The 20,599-nt window shown below is 36.7% G+C and overlaps 1 protein-coding gene across 6 annotated transcripts in view; it reads right to left on the reverse strand.

The window, feature by feature from the left end:
* Positions 1 to 20,599, reverse strand: part of LRP2 (LDL receptor related protein 2) — a 136,918-nt gene that overhangs the window by 20,480 nt on the left and 95,839 nt on the right. For all 6 annotated transcript variants that reach the window (XM_048953630.1, XM_048953632.1, XM_048953634.1 and 3 more), the window contains 20 exons: positions 20,166 to 20,455; positions 19,195 to 19,398; positions 18,540 to 18,782; positions 17,037 to 17,162; positions 15,520 to 15,639; positions 14,299 to 14,430; positions 13,160 to 13,361; positions 12,519 to 12,814; positions 11,505 to 12,021; positions 9,493 to 9,645; positions 8,841 to 9,011; positions 7,324 to 7,547; positions 6,716 to 6,893; positions 5,626 to 5,822; positions 3,849 to 4,094; positions 3,189 to 3,317; positions 2,099 to 2,218; positions 1,437 to 1,553; positions 1,043 to 1,159; positions 419 to 556 (listed from right to left, as the gene is read on the reverse strand). In XM_048953630.1, coding sequence (XP_048809587.1) covers positions 419 to 556; positions 1,043 to 1,159; positions 1,437 to 1,553; positions 2,099 to 2,218; positions 3,189 to 3,317; positions 3,849 to 4,094; positions 5,626 to 5,822; positions 6,716 to 6,893; positions 7,324 to 7,547; positions 8,841 to 9,011; positions 9,493 to 9,645; positions 11,505 to 12,021; positions 12,519 to 12,814; positions 13,160 to 13,361; positions 14,299 to 14,430; positions 15,520 to 15,639; positions 17,037 to 17,162; positions 18,540 to 18,782; positions 19,195 to 19,398; positions 20,166 to 20,455 — 3,920 coding nt within the window. The remainder of the gene's footprint in view (positions 1 to 418; positions 557 to 1,042; positions 1,160 to 1,436; positions 1,554 to 2,098; positions 2,219 to 3,188; positions 3,318 to 3,848; positions 4,095 to 5,625; positions 5,823 to 6,715; positions 6,894 to 7,323; positions 7,548 to 8,840; positions 9,012 to 9,492; positions 9,646 to 11,504; positions 12,022 to 12,518; positions 12,815 to 13,159; positions 13,362 to 14,298; positions 14,431 to 15,519; positions 15,640 to 17,036; positions 17,163 to 18,539; positions 18,783 to 19,194; positions 19,399 to 20,165; positions 20,456 to 20,599) is intronic.

A 20,599-nucleotide genomic window follows, 5' to 3' on the forward strand; every position in this document is an offset into this window, starting at 1 on the left:
AAAATGCAATCTGGTGCATTCAAAAGAACATTTTCTCTACATTTTGGTGATCATGTCAGGGCACTACATATTTTTTTTGTCAGAAGACAGTACGTGATCTTTGGCGAAAAGGATATCCTATGACTACATATAACACTGAGGTTGCTAGATTTGTTTAAGGAAACTGACAGAAAACTCACCACGCTAATTAAGTGGTCATCTACATTTAGAAAGATGTTTTGACTCTTACAGTTTTGAAGGCTCACCTTTGAGAATATACATTCCCTGAATTATAACTTCAAAGGCAAACTTATGCCTTTATTTTAACTATCTCACTTGAAAATATAAAGCACCATCCTTACTCTCTGATGTACTCCTCCAATGGTAATTATATGTTTTATTCTACATTTTTACATTTGATATCAATTTTCTCTCTTACAGCAAAGGTGAAGTTCTTCATCAGAGTCATCTCCACAGTCATTATCACCATCGCATTTCCAGTATGGCTGAATACAGACATGGTTTTTACATTCAAACATCATGGGTGGACAGTATGTACCATTAGGATACCGTGTTGCTGAAAAATATAAAATTATGACATTACTATTAACTGCTGTAATACAAACATTAGGGTGTTTCTTCACTGCAGATCAATAAATAGAAGGAATCAATAGATAGAAGCTATCCACTCCTTTAAGCATTATAAAATCCCATTCCATTACAAAACCTTGTTAGAATGCAGGTCAACTGGAAACAGTGGACCTTGCAGTATAAGTGGGATAGTCAAGAATTTTAATTCAATCACGTATACCTTCTGCTGAACCTGGTAAGCATACTGATTTCCTAGCATTACAACTGTCCTTACAATTAACGTAAGAGAAGGTAATCTACTAATATATTAAAAAGCTGATTCAGAACATTATTTTCCTCAACTTCTACTGACACCACCTGCTGCTGCAGAATTCAGTACCTCTAAGGAGTAACCTCATGTAAAGAGACAGTAAAGTGCATCTCTTTCTGGAATTAAGCTCAATGATCATCAATTGCGAAACTTGAAACTCACGACAAGTTATTTCATCAGAGAAATCAAGGCAGTCCGCATTTCCATCACATCTGAAGCGCTCTGCAACACAGTGCCCACTATTACACTGGAAATAACCTGGGTGGCAGGTCCTCAGCTCTGAAAAGATTCAGAAGTAACTGTTGAAATCTCTCTTCATTCAAATCCTATTAAGTGTTCAGCTTTAGAGAACATCATCCTACAGAGGAGTGCAACATCCCAGACCACTAAAACTGTGATAACTGCAGAAACTGTTGTTTCTGGTGAAACAACTAAAGTGACACGGTCAATGTTACTCCACTAAAGATGCTTCCAATAAAATATCATTTTGCAGAAAACTTACTAATTTAGAAATAAAGTATGAACATGTAAGAGGCAGCATCCAGGCAATACACACCACAATCACGTTCATCTGAATTGTCTTCACAGTCATCATCGTGATCACAGACCCAGCGGGAAGGAATGCAGCGCAGATTGTCACAACGGTATTCACTTTCTGTGCATTCACGGGGACCTTCATTTAAAACAGAAGTACAAACTTATAAATTTTCCCAGTTGTGGATTTAAATACCCACACCTGCCTTACTAAACCAAACAAAAGCAATACTAGCTTGTGATGTAATATAAACTAAAACTGAATAATATTTTAACAGCTCTTCTCCATACTCTTTGCACTTTATTCCTCATTGCATGGAAAAAAAAAATTATCACAAACTTAGACAGGAGTTATGTGTATTTTAAATTAGGAAAAAGTAATCAAGGTTAACTCCTTACAAAACTACATGCTCCTACATTTGCACACAGGGCAGAATTCAAATGTCATTCCCTAGCAGACAATGTGAATTTATCTTACAGTGATTACTAGATTTACTAGTTTCTTTTATTGGTCAAAAATGCCTGAAGGCGTCATCGTGATTGTTCAGCAAAGAAAATAAAAGACTCTGAAGTAAATCCACTGAGTGATTGCAACTGAGATCTGTCAGCCACATTTTCATAAGAAGCAAAGGGCTAGTTAAGTCAAAAGCTAGACTATGTTGTTATAGCCAAAAAAGAACTCACTGCAGTTGTGCTCATCAGACTGATCTCCACAGTCATTATCTCCATCACACTTCCAGCGCAGTGGGATACACCGATGATTGTCACAACGGAAATCTCCAGAAGGACTGCAAGTCATCTCCTCTGCAGCAAAAGATGTTTGCCAACAAAACATGAGACCAGCACATATTAGTATAATCTTTGGATGAGATGAAAAGCACCAAAGATAATGGAAGTAGATAAAGGCAGTTGTGTAAAAAATTGGGCCAAATGACAAGAGTGATTAAGAAACAGCTGAAGTAACAATATAGAAGTGAGACAGAGAAACAAAAAAAATAAATGCTATATAATACTATCAAAGGAAAAGAATGACTGTTCCTTACAGTGCCACTATCCAGTATGAGGGATTCTAATAAATCTGGCCCTCTATCCTGCTTTTAAAGGAGCAACTCTATCCATGAAAGAGTAACTTAATACATTAACAGCTACTAAAATGTATGGATTGTATTAATCTACTAATAAAGAGCCCAAAGAAAAGCATTTCTGAATGAAGGAGCATGTTTTGTGGTGACATGCTTTTTTACAATTAATTCTACAAGCAGAGAATAACAACTGCAAAGTCTTCATAGAATGCTATAATTCTGATTCTTTTCTGGTCTTGATATAGAGAACTGATTTCCTAATAAATTTTGTGTGAAAGCTTATGAGAGGTTTCAACATAAATGTAAGAGTCTGGGAAAGTATCATTATACTTCCCATGCTAATGGTTTCCGGAGTACAGTAGTTACATAAATGTAGAACACACTGACACTTTTAACAGTCTATACTAGCTGAGCTCAAGTAAAAATATTTCCTCTTTCATTTGATGACATATAAGTCAAAATAATATAATCCTGGTCTTCAGAGCTCATAAATACATGAGCTGCACAATGAATCACTACACACAGAAGTTTTCCTCAAGACATGTAACTACCAGTGCAATTAGATGATATTAGTAAAAAAAAAAACAAAAAAAAAACAGATTCATTATCACTGAAAAGATTTTCAGAAACTCAAATTGAAGAAATCTTTTTGGCACAAATTATGTTGAATGTATCTTCTTTTCCAGACATACCACAGCCTTGTTCATCACTGTTGTCTCTGCAGTCATCATTCCCATTGCACACTGCCCACAGCGGTACACACCGGTAGCTGGTTCTACAGCTGAATTGTGTGTGGTTGTCGCAACGATAAGCAGGGCCCACTGCAACACAAGTAGTAGATGTTAGCCAGAAAACTGATCTTGCTATTCTGCCTTATACAATTGGCATTTAGTCGATACTTTCTACTACTGGACTTGTCATGAGGTATTTTGTCTCTCCATAAAAAGCATGGCATATATCACACTCCAAAGTGGAGCAAGGCAGAAACTGGTGAACTGGCATTCGCTTTCTCTATACAGGCAATAGATCATGTAGGTACATAATGTTTTGTAAAAAAGGTTTTTAAGGACCAAGCAAATGACACTGCTAGTGTGAAGGAGGTCAGTGTGAGATACTGTCGGTTCTTGGTAAGCAAGTCAGCATAATTAAGCATCCTCATTTGCAAGAATGATAAAGCAGTGAATTATCACATAGAATCTATGCTTTCTAGTACTCTTCTTCTATGTCAGCAACTACCTTGAAGGAAATATTTATTTCCAATTAATTTTCAACCTCAGAAAAATTAAGTAATGCAGTCTGCTCTGCTTTAGGTGCATCATAATGTAGACAGCTTACTACAGCTAAATGCTTACTGCATTCATGGAATGGTTCATCAGAGTTATCGCCACAATCATCATCCACATCACATTTCCAGGACTCTGGGATGCAGCGGCCATTGTCACATTTAAATTGGCCTGGGGGACAGGTCCTGCTTGCACAGTGAGTAATATCTTCATCCGAGTTGTCACCACAGTCATCCTCTCTATCGCATTGCCAGGCTTCTGGGATACATCGTTTATTGGCACATTGCCACTGATGAGTTTCACACTGATGATTAGCTGAAACAATACAAATTGGCTGTTATGATACTGAAACTTACTTAGAGAAATAATCTGCTGCAGCAGTGTTACCTCAATTGGGCATTTATTACGTCTACACTTGTTTGTTTCATCTTTAAGTCAACAAACATCTAAAATATCAGAATCTACTCGCCCAGTTCAGGTACAGATTTCTAATGCTACAGCGTAAACTTCCCACAAGCTCACTAAGTCCCTAAGTTTTTCTAGGAATGAGACAGCACTATCTTCTCCTAAAAACAGAAGGGACTAGACCCAGTATTCAAATATTATGGAGGCAGAGGCTCCCAGTCACTAAGCAGAGAAGAAGTGATATTGTGCCTCCAGCCATGCTACCAACTTAGATTCATTTTGTCTGATTTGCTTAGTTCCTCTAAGCTATGAAGGAATGGGCTAGGAAACAGAAGATCATGCTAATGACATCTCCATAATCTGTATGTAACTGTATACCCTCTATTGCCAGGTCAAGGCATGGAACACAAACGTCAGCAATACTGATGAACTGGGGGATATTTCAAGATCTATGAAAACAAAAGTCAACACTAGCCTCGTACAAAACTTCCTGAATTTTTATATCTCACTGAACACAACCATACTGCTATTTCATATATACTGAAAAACTCTTCAAAAGGAAGCAATACATCATGATTTCCGCATATTTTCCAAACTAAAAGATTCTATTTCCATGCACAAGATGATGAATAGAAGGAACTATACAGGTCCAAACTGACTTTGAAGTGTACCCAGTACATAAGAAACAGTGACATGCTGTGCAGCTGCCAAATTTACACTTTAAATAATCCTCTGTGCCACATTTAAGAGTTTAGCTATTTGAAACTCATGTAAAACTGTAATTTCATATAATTTTGTCGTTGTTAGACAGACTTTGCTAACAAATGGTAATGAAACTATCAATTACACAAGCACACTGTTGTTCTCCTTTATATTACTATGCTCAGAACTGCCAGAAATAAATTATTTACAAGCAGAAGACAACTGATGCACTTTATAATTTAGATGTAAGTATGTGCAAAAAGGTTTCTAAGGCAACAATATTTCTCCACAAGCATAATTAGGATCTATTGCCAAAATGCTACAATCCAAAGCAGTCTCCCACATGTGCTGGGTTTTGAGCAACACAGAGAAAGAAATAATTTTGTCTTGTCGTGCAAAGCTCAATATGGGAAAAATGAGTACACCCATGGACAGATCAGGAAGGCTTAGATTCATAATATAGATCATGGATTTACACTAGATAAAACAGAATGGATCCTACTTCCAGTGCAAATCTGAGTCAAAGGTATAAGACATTTTTACATTTTGTGAATTTTTACTCTCTCGTTCTTTTCTGTACTGAAATAAATCATCCTTGTGGGTGCTAGACTAGCCAGTTAGGACCTGTATCTCTCTACCTACCATTTTCACCCATAAGAAGGGGATAATGATAACAATATATTTTGTTTGCATGGTTTGTACTGGCAAAACTCACTTAGAATTATTACTGATAACGTACCACAAAGTACAGGATCTTCATCCGATCTGTCATGGCAATCTGACTGAGTATTACATAAGAAATGTGGGCTTGTGCAGTTCCCATCGTTACACTGGAATTGACCAACAGGGCAATATCGGTGTGGACAGGTAGGGGGCTCATCAGAGCCATCTCGACAGTCCCTCTGTCCATCACATTTCCACCAGATAGGAATGCACCTACAAAGAGAGAACAATGTTTTGTTGAGGAAGTGTCTCTACAGATAAAACAAACAGAAAAACATCCTTTCACAGCACAGAACACTGTCTTGTCTCAGTCTGTTTCTTAAAACTGCGAAGACACCTTGAATTTCATCTCTTCTGCTTCATGTGTCAAGTGCTAACGAGTTATGCCAAAAGACCTTCTAGAAACAAATGATACTGGCTGATCTCTAAAAGTTGTTCATAGTAAATTAATAAGGACAGAATTTTAATGTGTGCTTATGGTAATCATCTCTCAGCTTTTGAAATCAATCTTCATTTAGATTTTTTATCAGGTAACATTTTAATAATTCACTTGTTCAGCACAAGAATTTTATAAGAGATCATCATTGTAACACTGCTTCAAAACGTCACCCTACAAACACAACAGTCTCAAAATCTCCAGAGTGATACAGTGTCAGCATAGCAGCTCTTAGGCTACATTCCTCACCTCCCACTGCAGCTATCTCAGAGAAAGGGGTATGAAACACATCCTCACACCTTTTAAATGCTTTTTTTTGTTGTTGTTGTTTGCTTTCCTAGGATACTCCCAGACAGCATGTACTTGGAAGAAAGAGATGTGTTACAAAAGATGTGCAAATAAGAAAAGTTCCAGGCATTACACAGCAATGCTGTGCAGTGGGGAAAAAAGTTAAAAAAACAAAAAACAAAAACAAAACAAAAAAAACCACAACATTTAAACTAGGAGCCCATATATACTTTTCCAAAACAAAGTCTGGTCCTGGCTTTGTCTTTCCTAGAACACCACAGAATAATAGGAGGAATTATTGCTTTAATGCCCTTTTCAAAAGACTAAACTGTGGAATGTATCCTTAAAAGGCATCAGAAAAAAAAATGTGAACAGCACCTACCTCTCCGTGTCCGCACAGAGGAACTGGGTGCTGGAGCATGTTGGAAGGCAGTGTGCTGTACTGCCAAACTGTACAATCATGAAGTTATCGGGACATTCACAGGAATAACCCTGACCACCAGCTTTTATCAGACACAGATGGGAACAACCACCATTGTTGGTGCCACAAGGATTATTAACTGGTTAAAAAAAAAAAGAAAAATATTACCACACATTGCAAATCCCAGGATATGATAATGAGCCATAATGGGCTCAATCTTCAATAGATTCCTCTCATGCTGTATTGAAAACTTACATGTAGTAGGTCTAAAAACAAAACCTAGATTATCAGGCACTCAGAGAGATAAACACATATGATTTCACACGCATGAAACGTATACTACTGGTCTTGAATTTTAAGAAACTAATTTAAAATAACACATTTCCAATCTGATTCTATTTCAGCAGTTAATCAAGGACCATTTGTATGTGTAAAGCAGAGAAGTACATTTACTCTGTGCATTTCATTTCCCCGAGCGAATGAGAAAACGGAGTCCACTCAGGATTTTTTAAATTAGTTTCCAGATAACAGCTGGCCCTCTAAATTCAAATATAATACTGTTTTCTCACCAAAAGGTTGTCTGTATGGATGGTAAACATGGATGTCAAATGGCCTATGCGTGGTGTTCACAAGAACAGTCCTGTCTGATCCATCATATTTATTTCCCTTTTCAACAGTTCTTGTGTTCCAATCAGTCCAATATATTGTGTCTTCAAAAATGGTTATTGCAAATGGGTGAGGCAATGTCCCATCATATACGGTATGACGATGATGTCCATCTAGGTCAGAGTACCTAGATAAAGGAAAATGTGCAAAACATTCAGACAAATGCTATATAATCTTCTCATCTTTATATGTTAATGTTAGATCTTTATTGGACCAGGACATATAACACTGGAATTGCAGCTTCTTTAGTCCTATGATAGAGCACTGTCCTCAGTATATAAATTTTAAGATATGCAGAGAAGTAAAACAGGTTGTTCTAGGTAAAAAAGTGTAATAGGGGAACATCCACTGATGCATGAAGTCTTCCCATAGAAGTATGTCACCTAATCCAATGACATTTTGCACACTTAATGTTTTACAGTAAGTTATTTCTGCCACATGAGAGACGGGCTTGCCTGGTTCATCCACACTGCTAATAATTGAATACTAAACACAATAGGTCTCCTAAATCTTTAAATTTCATACACATAAATTTCAATGACTTGATGATTTAGAGCCTCCTCTGATAAGGTGCCTTTAATAAATTGAATATTTTTGTTGTGATCTTACCATATAGGGTTAAAACATGAAATACAAGAGAAATTAAGAAAAATGGAGATATTAATATATTTTTAAAATAGGATATTCTTAATACTTCAGCATAGAAAAGGCTGCCAGAAGAATGAAATGTAAAGAAAAAAAATGGGTGAAAGCATAACCCTAAGCACATATATAAACATGAATATAAAGGATTTGTTTTGAAGTGATTCGATGCCTTCAGAAGAACGAGAGTGTTAATTGTGGATTTTAACAGATTTTTAAGAGGTAATTTTCCAATTTTCCACTAATACATTTTTTATCAATTGACAAGAAGAAGCTATGTGCCAACAGGAAATTTCATACTGTATCTATGGACACCTCCATAAAAGCTGAGGATAACATTACACATAAGTCTTCAGACATCCTCTAATGATTTGTGTATTGTTTTATTAGCACATAACTAGTTTAGATACCACAACTGAACTCATGCATATAGACAGAAGGGCATCACAAGTAGTTATTTTACATTCAATTCTGCCTTGACTCAGGCAAGGTATAGATATTGGTAACTTGCATGTTTTAAGCATAGATTATGACTTTTTAAACCTGAGTTTTTCAATAGTTTTGGAACATTTCTAGCAGGACCTGGAATGCAAATATATGAACTATCACTGCGAGGCTACTGTGTCATTCATTTCACCTACTGCTCCAGACTTCCTGACTCTAATTTCCTACAGCATCAATAGACAGAAGCATTGTGCTTACAGCATTTACAAAGGCTACCACTGAAATCCAGTATGAGCAAATTATTTAATTGTTTTATTCTTCTCTGTGTACGTACTCAATGTAATTTAGATGGGCATCTGCCCAGTAGAGCTTGTCGTTGGTGTAATCTATGGTGAGTCCATTGGGCCACTCTAACTTTGTAGAGATAATCACCGTCTTGTCCTTGCCATCCATGCCTGCTCGTCCAATATAGGCTCGATCTGCCCAGTCCGTCCAGTAAACCTGTCTGTTCAAATAAACACATCTAATTAGGTTGATAGTAAAAATATGCTGAAGTAAATACAAGAAGCCAGATCTGAAAGACAGCATTTCTTGCAAAAAAATTAAACCAGATACCGAGGAAGATAAGTAAAAGGTTAATGCATTTACTTGTTACATTAATCACTACAGCAAACAAGTAGATGCATGCAAGCACAATCATCTTCAAAGAATGCAATCAGTACCACATTGTATATCAAGCTGCACAGGCACCTGTTAACCTTTTCAGCCTTGCAATCAACATTTCCTGGTCCACATGCAACCAAATTCCACTTTCAATATCAGGCTGCCCTGCATATAAAGCTACGAAAAGCAAGCTGTTGTTTTTCCTAAACTCCAGCTAAGATTAATGTCACACAAATCAAAGAGCACACAGCCAAAATTTATTTCAGATTTTCAGAGACAGAGCAAAATTATTTAAAAGGAAAAGGACTTTTGAAATGTCATACCCATATTTTGGATGAACAACAATTGCTCTGGGATGCTGAAAGCAGTAAGTGTTGTTGATATCCACACATCGATCTACCAGTTTTTTCCGGAATCTTCCATCAAGTTCAGAGACATAGAGGCAATCTTTGTAGGCATCCACCCAGTACAATTTTCTGAAATGTTTTAGAGTTAATTTACTTTCTTCATTTTACTTCATGTTGAATTTCACTTTTTTTTTTTTCCTTCTAGAAGCAATGTCCACAATAAAGGAAGAGTATACATAGTGTACTAACATCTCTTCTATATCATGCTCCAGTTTGTCTTTTTTACTCCTCTGTACTTGTGTCCACAATCATGGGTATCAAATTCAGACTTGCAGTTCCCCAGTTGAGTAATAATATTCCATTTACCTATAAATTACTAAGCAATCTTTTCTTTCTCTCCTTTCCTACCACAACAGCTAAAGAGAAACAGAAGAACACACAGGCAGTATAATGGACTGTGACTGGAGCTGTAAAGTGTTCGCCTTTTCCAGGCTGTCACATCTGCTCTAATCAAACAAATAAAAGAGTTGGCTCTCCTTCAAAAATCACTAGCTATTACGGTTTGAAAGCCTAATTTAAATCTCACTTCAAATTTTTTTTTTCTTTTACATTGCCTAGGAATTATCTGTATCTGTAATCAAAGATAACATGCATTGATTTTTGAAAGCCTGCAACAAAATAAAGCAATTAATTTGATTAATTAGAAATAAGGTAGGCTACTTTGAAATTGCCTGCAGTGTTTTTTCAGCTCCAGTGTGCACAGAATCACTCCAGAAACAGCCTAAGTCTCTACCTATATCACTCTGATCACCACTGTGGTACTCCCATGAGGTAGGAGAAATGAGAAGATAATCTTCCCCAGCCTGTAGCTCATATCTCCCAATCCCCACCCTGTACTGAAACTTGCAGACCAACTTATCCACCACTGTACGATCTTTTAACCCTTCTGAGGCACCTAAACAAAAGCTGACTAAAAGCATATCTAATGGTAGCTGAATTAATTCAGCAACTATTATTAAAGGAGCAATAGGATCACTTTTGCTAAAATTAGTCTTTTCCTTCCACACCTCTTTATCAACCACAAAGCATTTGGAGCGACTGGTAACATAACTATAATTAGTTTCAGAGACAAAGCAGTGAAAAAACTGATTTGTGAATACGTCAATAAAATCACGCTCTCATAAGTCCCAATTGTGACCTTCTGAATCACTCTCATTATTCTGAAGAGCTCTGAACTTTTCACACTGAGAGCAATGCAGGAAAAAAAAAAAAAGAAAAAAAAAAAGGAAGGAAAATTGATGAAGGGGCACCAAATAACAGCAGTTTCTGTGGAAATAAATCAAGCTACTCTATGATACATGGCAGGCAATTAAAAAATTACCACAATGCAAAGTGCTTTCCAATTTTGTCCTCATAATGCCTGTGTTTAGCGAATGATGTCAACCTATGGTTTGAGTGTCAGAAAATGATGTATTTTTCAAGAGCAGAAAAACATGCTCTTCATTAATGTTTATTATTACTTCTTCACTGGAATTTAGTAATCTCTTATAGCATATTGTTATGCAAAGACCGACGCTTCAGTCCTGACCTTTCTTCCTTTGCTAGTACCTGCAAATAATAGCACCTAGTAGCCTAAGCTCGGAATCTCTACCCCCAGGAACATATAATTTCCCAGCTGCCTGCTCAGCTCATCTGTTCATTGATCATTTCCTAACATGCTTCTCACGTGAGCCATATGCACTATGTTATTGATGAGAGATTAACTCTGATGTAACCTTGGTAAAATAGACAGGAGACCAATTAAACAAATGCACTATGCAAGGTATTATAAGCCCATAAATTTTCCAGAGCAGCTGTGTAATACTGCATCCACAATCCAAATTGATTTAATGCTCTTCAGAGGTTTTTGTACGAAGTAGAAGAATCTTAATGCAAACTCCCTCCAATTTCCTTAGTAGCTAAGAAAGGCAGAAAATGTGTTTTCTTACCTGCCAACCCAGTCAACAGCGATACCTTCCCCATTCGGCACATCGTCACTTATCACAGCCTCCTTATTTGTTCCATTTAGGAACATTCGTTCAATGACCTTCCTCCCCACATCAATCCAGTACAACCTTTTTTCCACCCTGTCAAAGTCCAGTGCCACTACATTTCTCAGTCCTTGCAAAATGAGAGAGTAAGACTGGCCATCTGCTGTGAGATTTCTCAGATAGTAACGGTTGCTAAAAATAAGGTATGGGGAGATATTACTATTGTGTCGGCAACTTTTTCCATCAGGCTCCCGGATATAGCCTGGGGCACACTTACAGATGTAGGAGCCAGCTGTGTTCTCACAAATCTGGCTACATACTGATGGAGTTTCATTGCACTCATCAATATCATCACAAGTTCGTTTATCTGACATAAGTTTGTATCCAGGATGACAAGAACAGTAGAAACTTGTTTGGGTGTCCGTGCAGTCATGATCACATCCACTGATTGAAGGGTCACTGCATTCATTTATTCCTAGCGAAGGAAAGAAACCTCTACTCAAGCAATTGACTTACAGAGAACACAGTGCAGCGATTTTCCAACATACTCTTCTTTCTATCTCTCTCTCCCTGCCTTCTCCTGAAAATGCTCAATACAAATCTCAGCTGGCAGTACGTTAAAAAAAAAAAAAAAAGAACTATTTCAGCTCTTTTGAAGTCTGCTGCCAAACTTACTGAGTGCAAAAAATACACAAACCAGTGGTGGATTTTGGAAACGTAAGGGCAATAATGAAACAATTTATAATCTGCATTTGCAGTTTACATAATTAGCTAACTTCCATGGTTTGTCAAAACAATACATAATTGATGTGATTTAATACAAATTTAAAAAAAAGATTAAATGTACACATTCCTCCACCACCACGGAATAGATATAATTGTAATTGTGAAGTTATCTTAAGATCATTTTTCTGTTGAATCTGCTAATGCATTTTAAACAGATTAAGATAGTCCAAATAAACCTAAACATACCACATCCTTTTTCATCACTATTATCTAAGCAATCATCCAACCGATTGCAGACTTTAGCCATTTCAATGCAGTTTCCATTGTCACATTTAAAATGATGGGGAGAGCACGTTGCTTCTGGTGTACTACAGAGGTGTTCCAGCTCATCAGACTCATCACCACAATCATTATCTCCATCACAAATGTAGGCCTTGGCAATGCAACGTCCATTCTGACAAGTAAACTGGTGCTGCTGACACGGCTCATAGATGCAACCCCTTTCATCGCTGGCATCACCACAGTCATTCCGTCTGTCACACCTGAAGAAGAATGAACACTTTTTTTCAAATACAAGAAGGCAGACACCATTCTCCAGTGCTAGATGCGCTCTTCTGATTTCTAAAGGATGTCACATATTATTGGCTCTAACAGTAGAGACTTTCAGAAAACTGGGGCACATCACAGAGTCTGATCCAGTGAGTCCTGCTTGTATTCTCTGCATCCACTACAAGCTGAATAGAATCACGTCATGAGAGGTACAGAAAAAGAAAAAGAAAATTAAATGCCAATGCTGAGCACTGGGAATATTAACATGAAAGACTCCCAATCATTTTCAAGTAAAAATTGATGCACGAATGCATGGTAGATAAATGGTAGTTACAAACCTGTATGCGCTTCGGATACACAAGCCATTACTACAAGTAAACTCATTCTCCGTGCAAGATCTTCGTGTGCAGTTCTGGTGTTCATCAAGTGCATCACTGCAGTCAGCGTCACCGTCACAGATCCATGCCCGAGGAATGCACCTCCTGAGCGGGGGGCGATTGTTGGCACATGTGAACTCTGCAGCTGTGCAGCTGCGGTTTGCTGATAGAGAGCACATTCACCAGGTCAGCAAGTTGCACTCTAGGTGTAAAACATTCCCCCCAACACACAGCCTGGATAACAACACATAACCCACAACAGGACCATGCTCCTCTCCATGTGCAGAAATAGGTTCACTGCACTTTCATATATGAAAGTCATATTCATTTCCATCAGTTCTAAACTGGACATAGCTCTTCACTGAGGCTAAGAGTCAAGGCACTTTGGAACTGCTTACCCAATGCTGCCACTTGAAGAACTCTGAATCTTAGATACTGAGTATAAGCTTTCCACATGTCTGGCCAGATTTTCTGGCCACTGAGCAGATATTAGGCTTAGGCTGTCTAGCTCCCACATTCTTCAATGTATTCAATACTCCAGGGATCACACAGATGGAGAACCATTGACATTAAATAGTGCAAGGACTGCAATTGAATCCAGCTGTTGTTAAATCAAGGAGCAGAATCAGGTTTGTCTAACTTTCTTCTCTTTTTTTCATCCTCTAAATTGCCACAGGTTATTTTGCTCATTTGTTTGTAAGGAAATCATGCCCAAAATATGTGGATATTAATACGCAGAAGACGTAGTGTGTGATGAGTATCTCTGCTGTTAGGGAGTATCTCTGCTGAAGTTGCTGCCTAAATCATACAAACAATATCTCACTTGAAATTTGCCAATTCAAAGAAGAGTACTCACATAATTGGAATATTTTTCTTTCTTTCTTTTTTTAAACCAATAGTCTTATCTACTTTAATTCAACACAAGGAGAACTGAGGACAGGAAAAATGTACCTCATGTACCTTGAAGTGTACCTTAATAGACAGAAAAAATGGTAGAGTTTTTGTTGTTTCATATCAGTTTTTTTGCGTGTGTTTCTTTTGTGCGTTTTTTTTTTTTTAATGGAAAAAGCCTGTCAAAGAAAGTAATACTAGACACCTACCACAACTGTGTCTTTGATCCTCATCGCTCATATCCCCACAGTCATTATCACCATCACAGATCCATGTTGCTGGGATACATCTGCCATCATCACATCTGAATTGATCACTTGAACAAGTCCGCAGGTGAGGCTCTTAAAAATGAATAAAATCACTTTGCTTGTTAAACTACAATACTGTATAATACTGCTACAATAAAGGAGGCGTTTTAGGGAGAATCCTATGACCGTGAAATTTGAAATGTAAAGTAAAAGCTTAAGTAGAAGAGATGTGCTGCTAAAAGCACAGAGTTCCCCTCTGATCCATTATATTGGCAATCTCTACAAACACTGTACTGTTTGTATTATCATACTGATGATCTTGTAATACCTCAAAAGCACCCTGCTTCAGAAACCTGAGACCAGAAGACTAAAACGTGAAAGCAGCATTAAATACAATATGAGTACAGCGGTCAGCACATAATGACCCTGTTTTCTTTTATATTATTTACGTAATGAGGATTTGAAGTTGGCATACGATGCAAGACATTTTCTCAAGCTTGAGGTGCAGCTCTAGAAACGTGCAAAGGGAGCTACCAGCCCTTTTTAGATCATAGAGGCCTTATGTTATGCCACCTTTCACAGTGACAGTAATGACTGTGTTGTCATGTTACTTCTCAGATGCTTCAGTCAGTCCCTCTTCTTCCTCCCTAGAGATTACTCTACTTCTTTTCACCTTCCTCCCTCCTCCCCATGCTTACTACCATCAGTTTCTACCATCAGCATGTAAAATATTTGCCTATTGTAGTTCTATGACACTCTTCTGCATACTAGTCAAAAACACTCCTCCATATCCCGTGTTCCTTTTTTCCCCCAAATGGAATATTGTGCACATACTTCCTGTAAAATAAGATATCTGGTCTCACATCCAAAACATTGACATGAAAAAATACTTGCTAACTCTCATCACTTGATTCACCACCACCAGAGTCTTAAAAAGAGAGAGAAGGTTATACATTGAGAGGAATCAATTTTTGCAGTTAAAAATCTTCATATTCCACACATAGCATGAAGTATGTTTACTGACTCTAATTACTCAGTGACTCAGATTACTTAGTCAGCAAACAAATCTCAAAAGATACCTATTAGCCACCTCGTCTGGATTCAACCTGTTGCCTCTAAGCACTATAGTTTTCTCCATAAACCATCTTGTCTTTCAGTATGTATCTTCTGAATGTACATTACCACAAGAGGCAGGTTCATCAGAGCCATCAGCACAGTCTATTCCTTGATCACAGTACCAATGAGCAGGAATACAGCGTCCCGATGTACAACGAAACTCATTGTTTGTGCAAGTCATTGAGACTGGAAGAAAACAAACAAACAAACAAACAAAAAAAACTACGCATGACTTCTTTCTTCCTGTTACCTTTTCAACTCATTTCAAGCTGTTTTTGAGTCTGTGTTACGCAAAAACATAAGAATATGCTAGGAAAAAGGTCTTAGTAGCCTGTCTGCAAACAGCTCTTTGTACAAACTAGTTTGAACTTCATATGCAAAACATTCTTTTCTTACACACACATACCACTTAATAAATAGAATTTGTTCTGCAAGTAGTATTGCACACAACAATTGTAAATATGTTTTATATTTATACTCAAGCTTAGTGCACAAGAAAATGAGTACAGACCAATGTACTAATTTCTTCAGCACCCAAAGTAGGTGGTAGGAGACTACATGTGGTAGTCTGCTAATTTCTTCAGTAGTTACTGATCCTATTCTGTACCCTCTGATGATTTCAAGATAACAAAAAGGACCTAGTTTAGCCTTTAAACTTTATATGCCTTTACAATAGAAATCAAAGGCAATTAACATATTTCTCATTAATATCTTTGGGCTTCCTCTATCTTCTATTCTCCCTAGCTCTTCCTCATTTTTCCCCTTCATCTCTTCTCAATTTTAGAATTCAATAGGGATGGGACATAAACCAGTAGAAAGGAAAAAGCATACTTTTCATGAGCAGTACACAGGTTATTATGTCTATACATTTAGACACGTTTTTTTGACATGTAGAGGCCCATGCATAAAAGTGGTGATCTTTTGAGTAGAATAATTGTGGCATGGGTAATTCGAGGCATGCACCTTTAGGAAAACTAGACAAAGCAAACATAATCCACTCAAACACTATTAAAAATAAATCATTGTCTGAAAATATCCATTGTACGTTAGAAACAGATCCACCACATTTTAAAGAAGTACTACCTACTACCTTGCAAAAATATGCTGTTTTGTAATTGAAGTTTATTAAAAGCTACACAGTTTTGCATAAAAGTTGGAATCAACAATGAACTATGAATCATTTCTTAAGGCATAAATAACTCCATGAAAGAAATTACATTTAAGAGTACATATAATTTCATTTAATTAGAAGGAAAATATTCTCGTAATGAAGTTCTGGAAAAAAGTCAATTCACTAATACTGAAGTGCCAGTTTTGTAAAAACAAACAAACAAAAAAAGATACAGAGCAGAATACGCAAAAAAAAATCATCGCTCAAAAACTGCATAAAAACTGTGCAAAAAAGACTAATAAAATTTTAAGGAAGTTAGACGAACAAGATTAAATAATACAACTCTTACATCTTTTATTTCTCCAATACTTCAAAAGAGTAGATTTTGAGAACAGCTGTAGTTACAAGAAAGGTAAACAGCACCAAAATAAATCAATGAAGTGCAAGGAGGTTAAAAGCCCTATCAGCTTACCACAGTGAGTAGGGCTCTCATCACTCATATCTCCACAATCATTGTCACCATCACACAAATAAGTTCGAGGAATGCAGATGTTTGTGCTTTGGCATTTGGTAAAACCAGACTGGCAAGTCCGTTCCGCTTTAAAGAGAGGGCAAAAACATTTCATTGATACACATGTACATAACACTGTTTTAAAAAAAGCAAGAACAAACAAATAAACAAAAATCTGATTTATTTTTTTTTTTCTCACCAATCCAGAGTGGACTGATCTGATCAATCCAGAGTGCCTTTTGTCACATATTTTTCAGATGTAAGACTGTCAGTGATTCACTATCCCTTTCACCTGAAGTGATCAAAAGTCTTTGAAGAAGCTGAACTAGTTTTAAAAATTCCCAGAGCTGAGACAGCTGCAGATGTTCTCCACTCACTCAAAACAATACTAAATTAAAAGTAAAGCAATATACTATACGTTCTCACTGCCACCTTTCTCTTCAAATTTCCTTGGAAAATTAAAAAAGAAATGTGTAAATAACACAGTTTTCCTCTCATTTCTGCTCAAATGCTGAAGTGCACTCATACCTCTCGTTCTATATGGAAACAACGAGGCCACTGCTTTTATTGGGAAAAGTGGTGTCAAAAACATGGTCAAAGAAATACATGCTAATACTCAGAGGTGAGGGAATGTAAACTGACAAGCATTCACACCGTAATGCTTGCATTTGCAACCAGCTGGTACTGTGTGAATCACCACATCAACTACAAATGACTATTAGAATGGGAATTTCAAATGTACAGATTTTTTTAGTTTTAAGTGAAATAAGTCACAAATAATATTTCAAGAAAACAGTGTTAAAACAATCTTTTAGTTTTTAAATCAACTACTTCACTAAGAATTTAACAATCTTACTGCAAAAAAAAAAAACAAAACATGATTAACTTGATTAACTGCATTAGTACTTATTACTGAGCTGATTCCATAAAATTGGTGTTTTATGGAAAACAAATAAAACTGATAACTTTTTGAAAACTATAAGGAACATAATTTTAAACAGAATAAATATAAATCATGCTTGTATAAGAGTCACATATTCATTCCTCATGATTAAATCCAGTATACTTAACATAACATGCTGCAAAGCTTATGGTAAAAATCTGCTGTCAAATTCCACGTGAATTCTGCATAGATGTAGGTCCTGCATCCAATTTATCTCAAATAATCTTTTTCAAGTCAATGGGATTACTACAATAGCTAACATTAAGCACTCTAATAGTATTTGCTGGGTCAAGGCAGATTAAAGCAGCAGTTATTAAGAAAGATCTCAGGGTGCTCAAGAATATCTTTCAAGGATCAGTTTGCTTCAAAATAACACAAACCAGAATCTGTAACATTAATATAAAAACCTTTTATCCTTTTTGCTGCCTTTGTCATAATTCTTCACACTCAAGGAGATTTGTCTCTTCTTTGGTCTAAAGAGTCAGACTCAAATGTGCACTTAGTAATTTGGAGGAACTTACGGCAATTTCTCTCATCTGATGTGCCATTATCGTAACAATTATTTACTCCATTGCAGACGTACTGAAGAGATATACATCTTCCATTATTGCAAGTAAATTCTGTGTGGGAGTCACAAGTTCGGAATAAACAGCCAGCCTCATCGCTGTTGTCTCCACAGTCATTGTAGTGATCACAGCGGTAATGATAGGGCACACATCGCCCATTACCACAGGTAAAAGCTGTTGGCTGACAAGTATGGAAAGCTGAACAAATAAAAAATAATTTTAATAAATTAATGAAGAATATAGTACATGGATAAAGCATAATCTAAGTTCTCTGACAAAATAACAAATCAAAACACAACAGTTTTACCTGCCAGGGCAAAGACAGCTGCAAAACGTACTGCGTGAAAAGTAAAATACATATTTGAATTAAACAAAGGAGAAATTGGGTATATAAGAAGTTAATACTATAGCATTTCTGGATTCTAGAGCAAATTTGCTGCCATTCAGACCTAATAATGCACAACAAATTCTACAAGCAGGCAAGCAACAGATCATTTCCAAACTACAGCTAGAAAACCCGTGATCATAGAGCCATGCAAACAATAGAAAACATCAGACAGCCAGGACAGAAGTTGCATCACTTTCACATGCAGTTATTTTAAATGCTTACCACACACACTCTCCAACTCATCACTTCCATCACCACAGTCATTGTCGTTGTCGCATTTCCATCGCTCTGAGATGCAGTGTCCATTCAGGCAGGTGAAGAAACCAGTGTCACACCTGGTACCATTATCCACAATGCAGTGCTTGTTATTATTGGCTAAATACCAGCGACCTTCAGATGGACACTGACATTCTGCACCAGCTGGACCTACATTCATATTTGATAATTAATACTCATGTTTTAGAAAGGGTTTTGTTAAAACTGTTCACAGCCCTAAATGCAATGAAAATGAAATGCAATGAAATCCCTGTAACCATCTGCTTAGATTAAAAATGTGGCTACTTAGCCAGATTCTTACCTCAGTTAAGCATATTCAAACCCACTGAAACCCAAGAAAGTTAGAGTTCCCTACGAAACTGAGATCAGAACTTGGAACACCTTAACTGCTTGCTGTCCAAATCATTTTTCAATGACCGCAAAATGGTCTCCGACGCTTTCATATATCAGAGCTAGCTAATACCAGCTGAAGCTCTATCCCCCAAAATGTGATAAAAAGTATCTGTTCAATATATACTGTACCACTATAAATTACTAAGGTATCAGTATACTAAAAGCATATATTGGTTAATATTATAAATACCTATATTATTGAGGTGTGCTGCTGAGCTAATTTCACATGCTGCCTCAGAGGAAATAGAAATTAAAATTTTAGAAAAAAATGTTTTTGTTTAAATTAGGAAACACATGACTTTTAGTTGTGAAGATTCTCAACAAAAATCGTCAAGTGTGTTGGCAAAGCACCATGATCCTGAACAGCAATCATCTTGATTGTATTATATAAATGAAATAATTATTAAACATTTAGAAATACTAAGGACTAATTCAGATGTCTCCATGCGACTTAAACTTGTTATATTATGATTTCTAATACAGGCAATTCTAACAGCTTATAGTCATTAAGCATAGTTGCTTACCTGGTGCACAAATGTGACTGCAACCACCATTGAACTGGTTACAAGGGTTGGTACACTGCTGCTGCTTACTTTTTGCCCAGACATGAATATCCATTGGTCTTTGTGGAAGATTCATGATCATTACAATTTGATCTGAACCATCATATTTATTAGCTCGGTAAATGCTTCGTGTGTTCCAATCTGTCCAATATATATGCTGATCAAACAATGTCATTGCAAATGGATGGAGAGCAGTACTAACAATTACCTCACGGTTTGTACCAGTTAGAGTGCATCGCTCAATTTTTTGCCTAAAATAATAAAGAAATAATGTCATCTTAGAGGAAGCATTTCAACGTAGATACATGTCCTTATTAGTCATGTGACTACTATTTACCATTTCAATGATGTGCACCAAACCAAGTTAAGAACTCAAACGCTATTTTAGAGAAGGA

The sequence above is a fragment of the Lagopus muta genome, chromosome 8, assembly GCF_023343835.1.
Source record: "Lagopus muta isolate bLagMut1 chromosome 8, bLagMut1 primary, whole genome shotgun sequence".
Taxonomy (NCBI): domain Eukaryota; kingdom Metazoa; phylum Chordata; class Aves; order Galliformes; family Phasianidae; genus Lagopus; species Lagopus muta.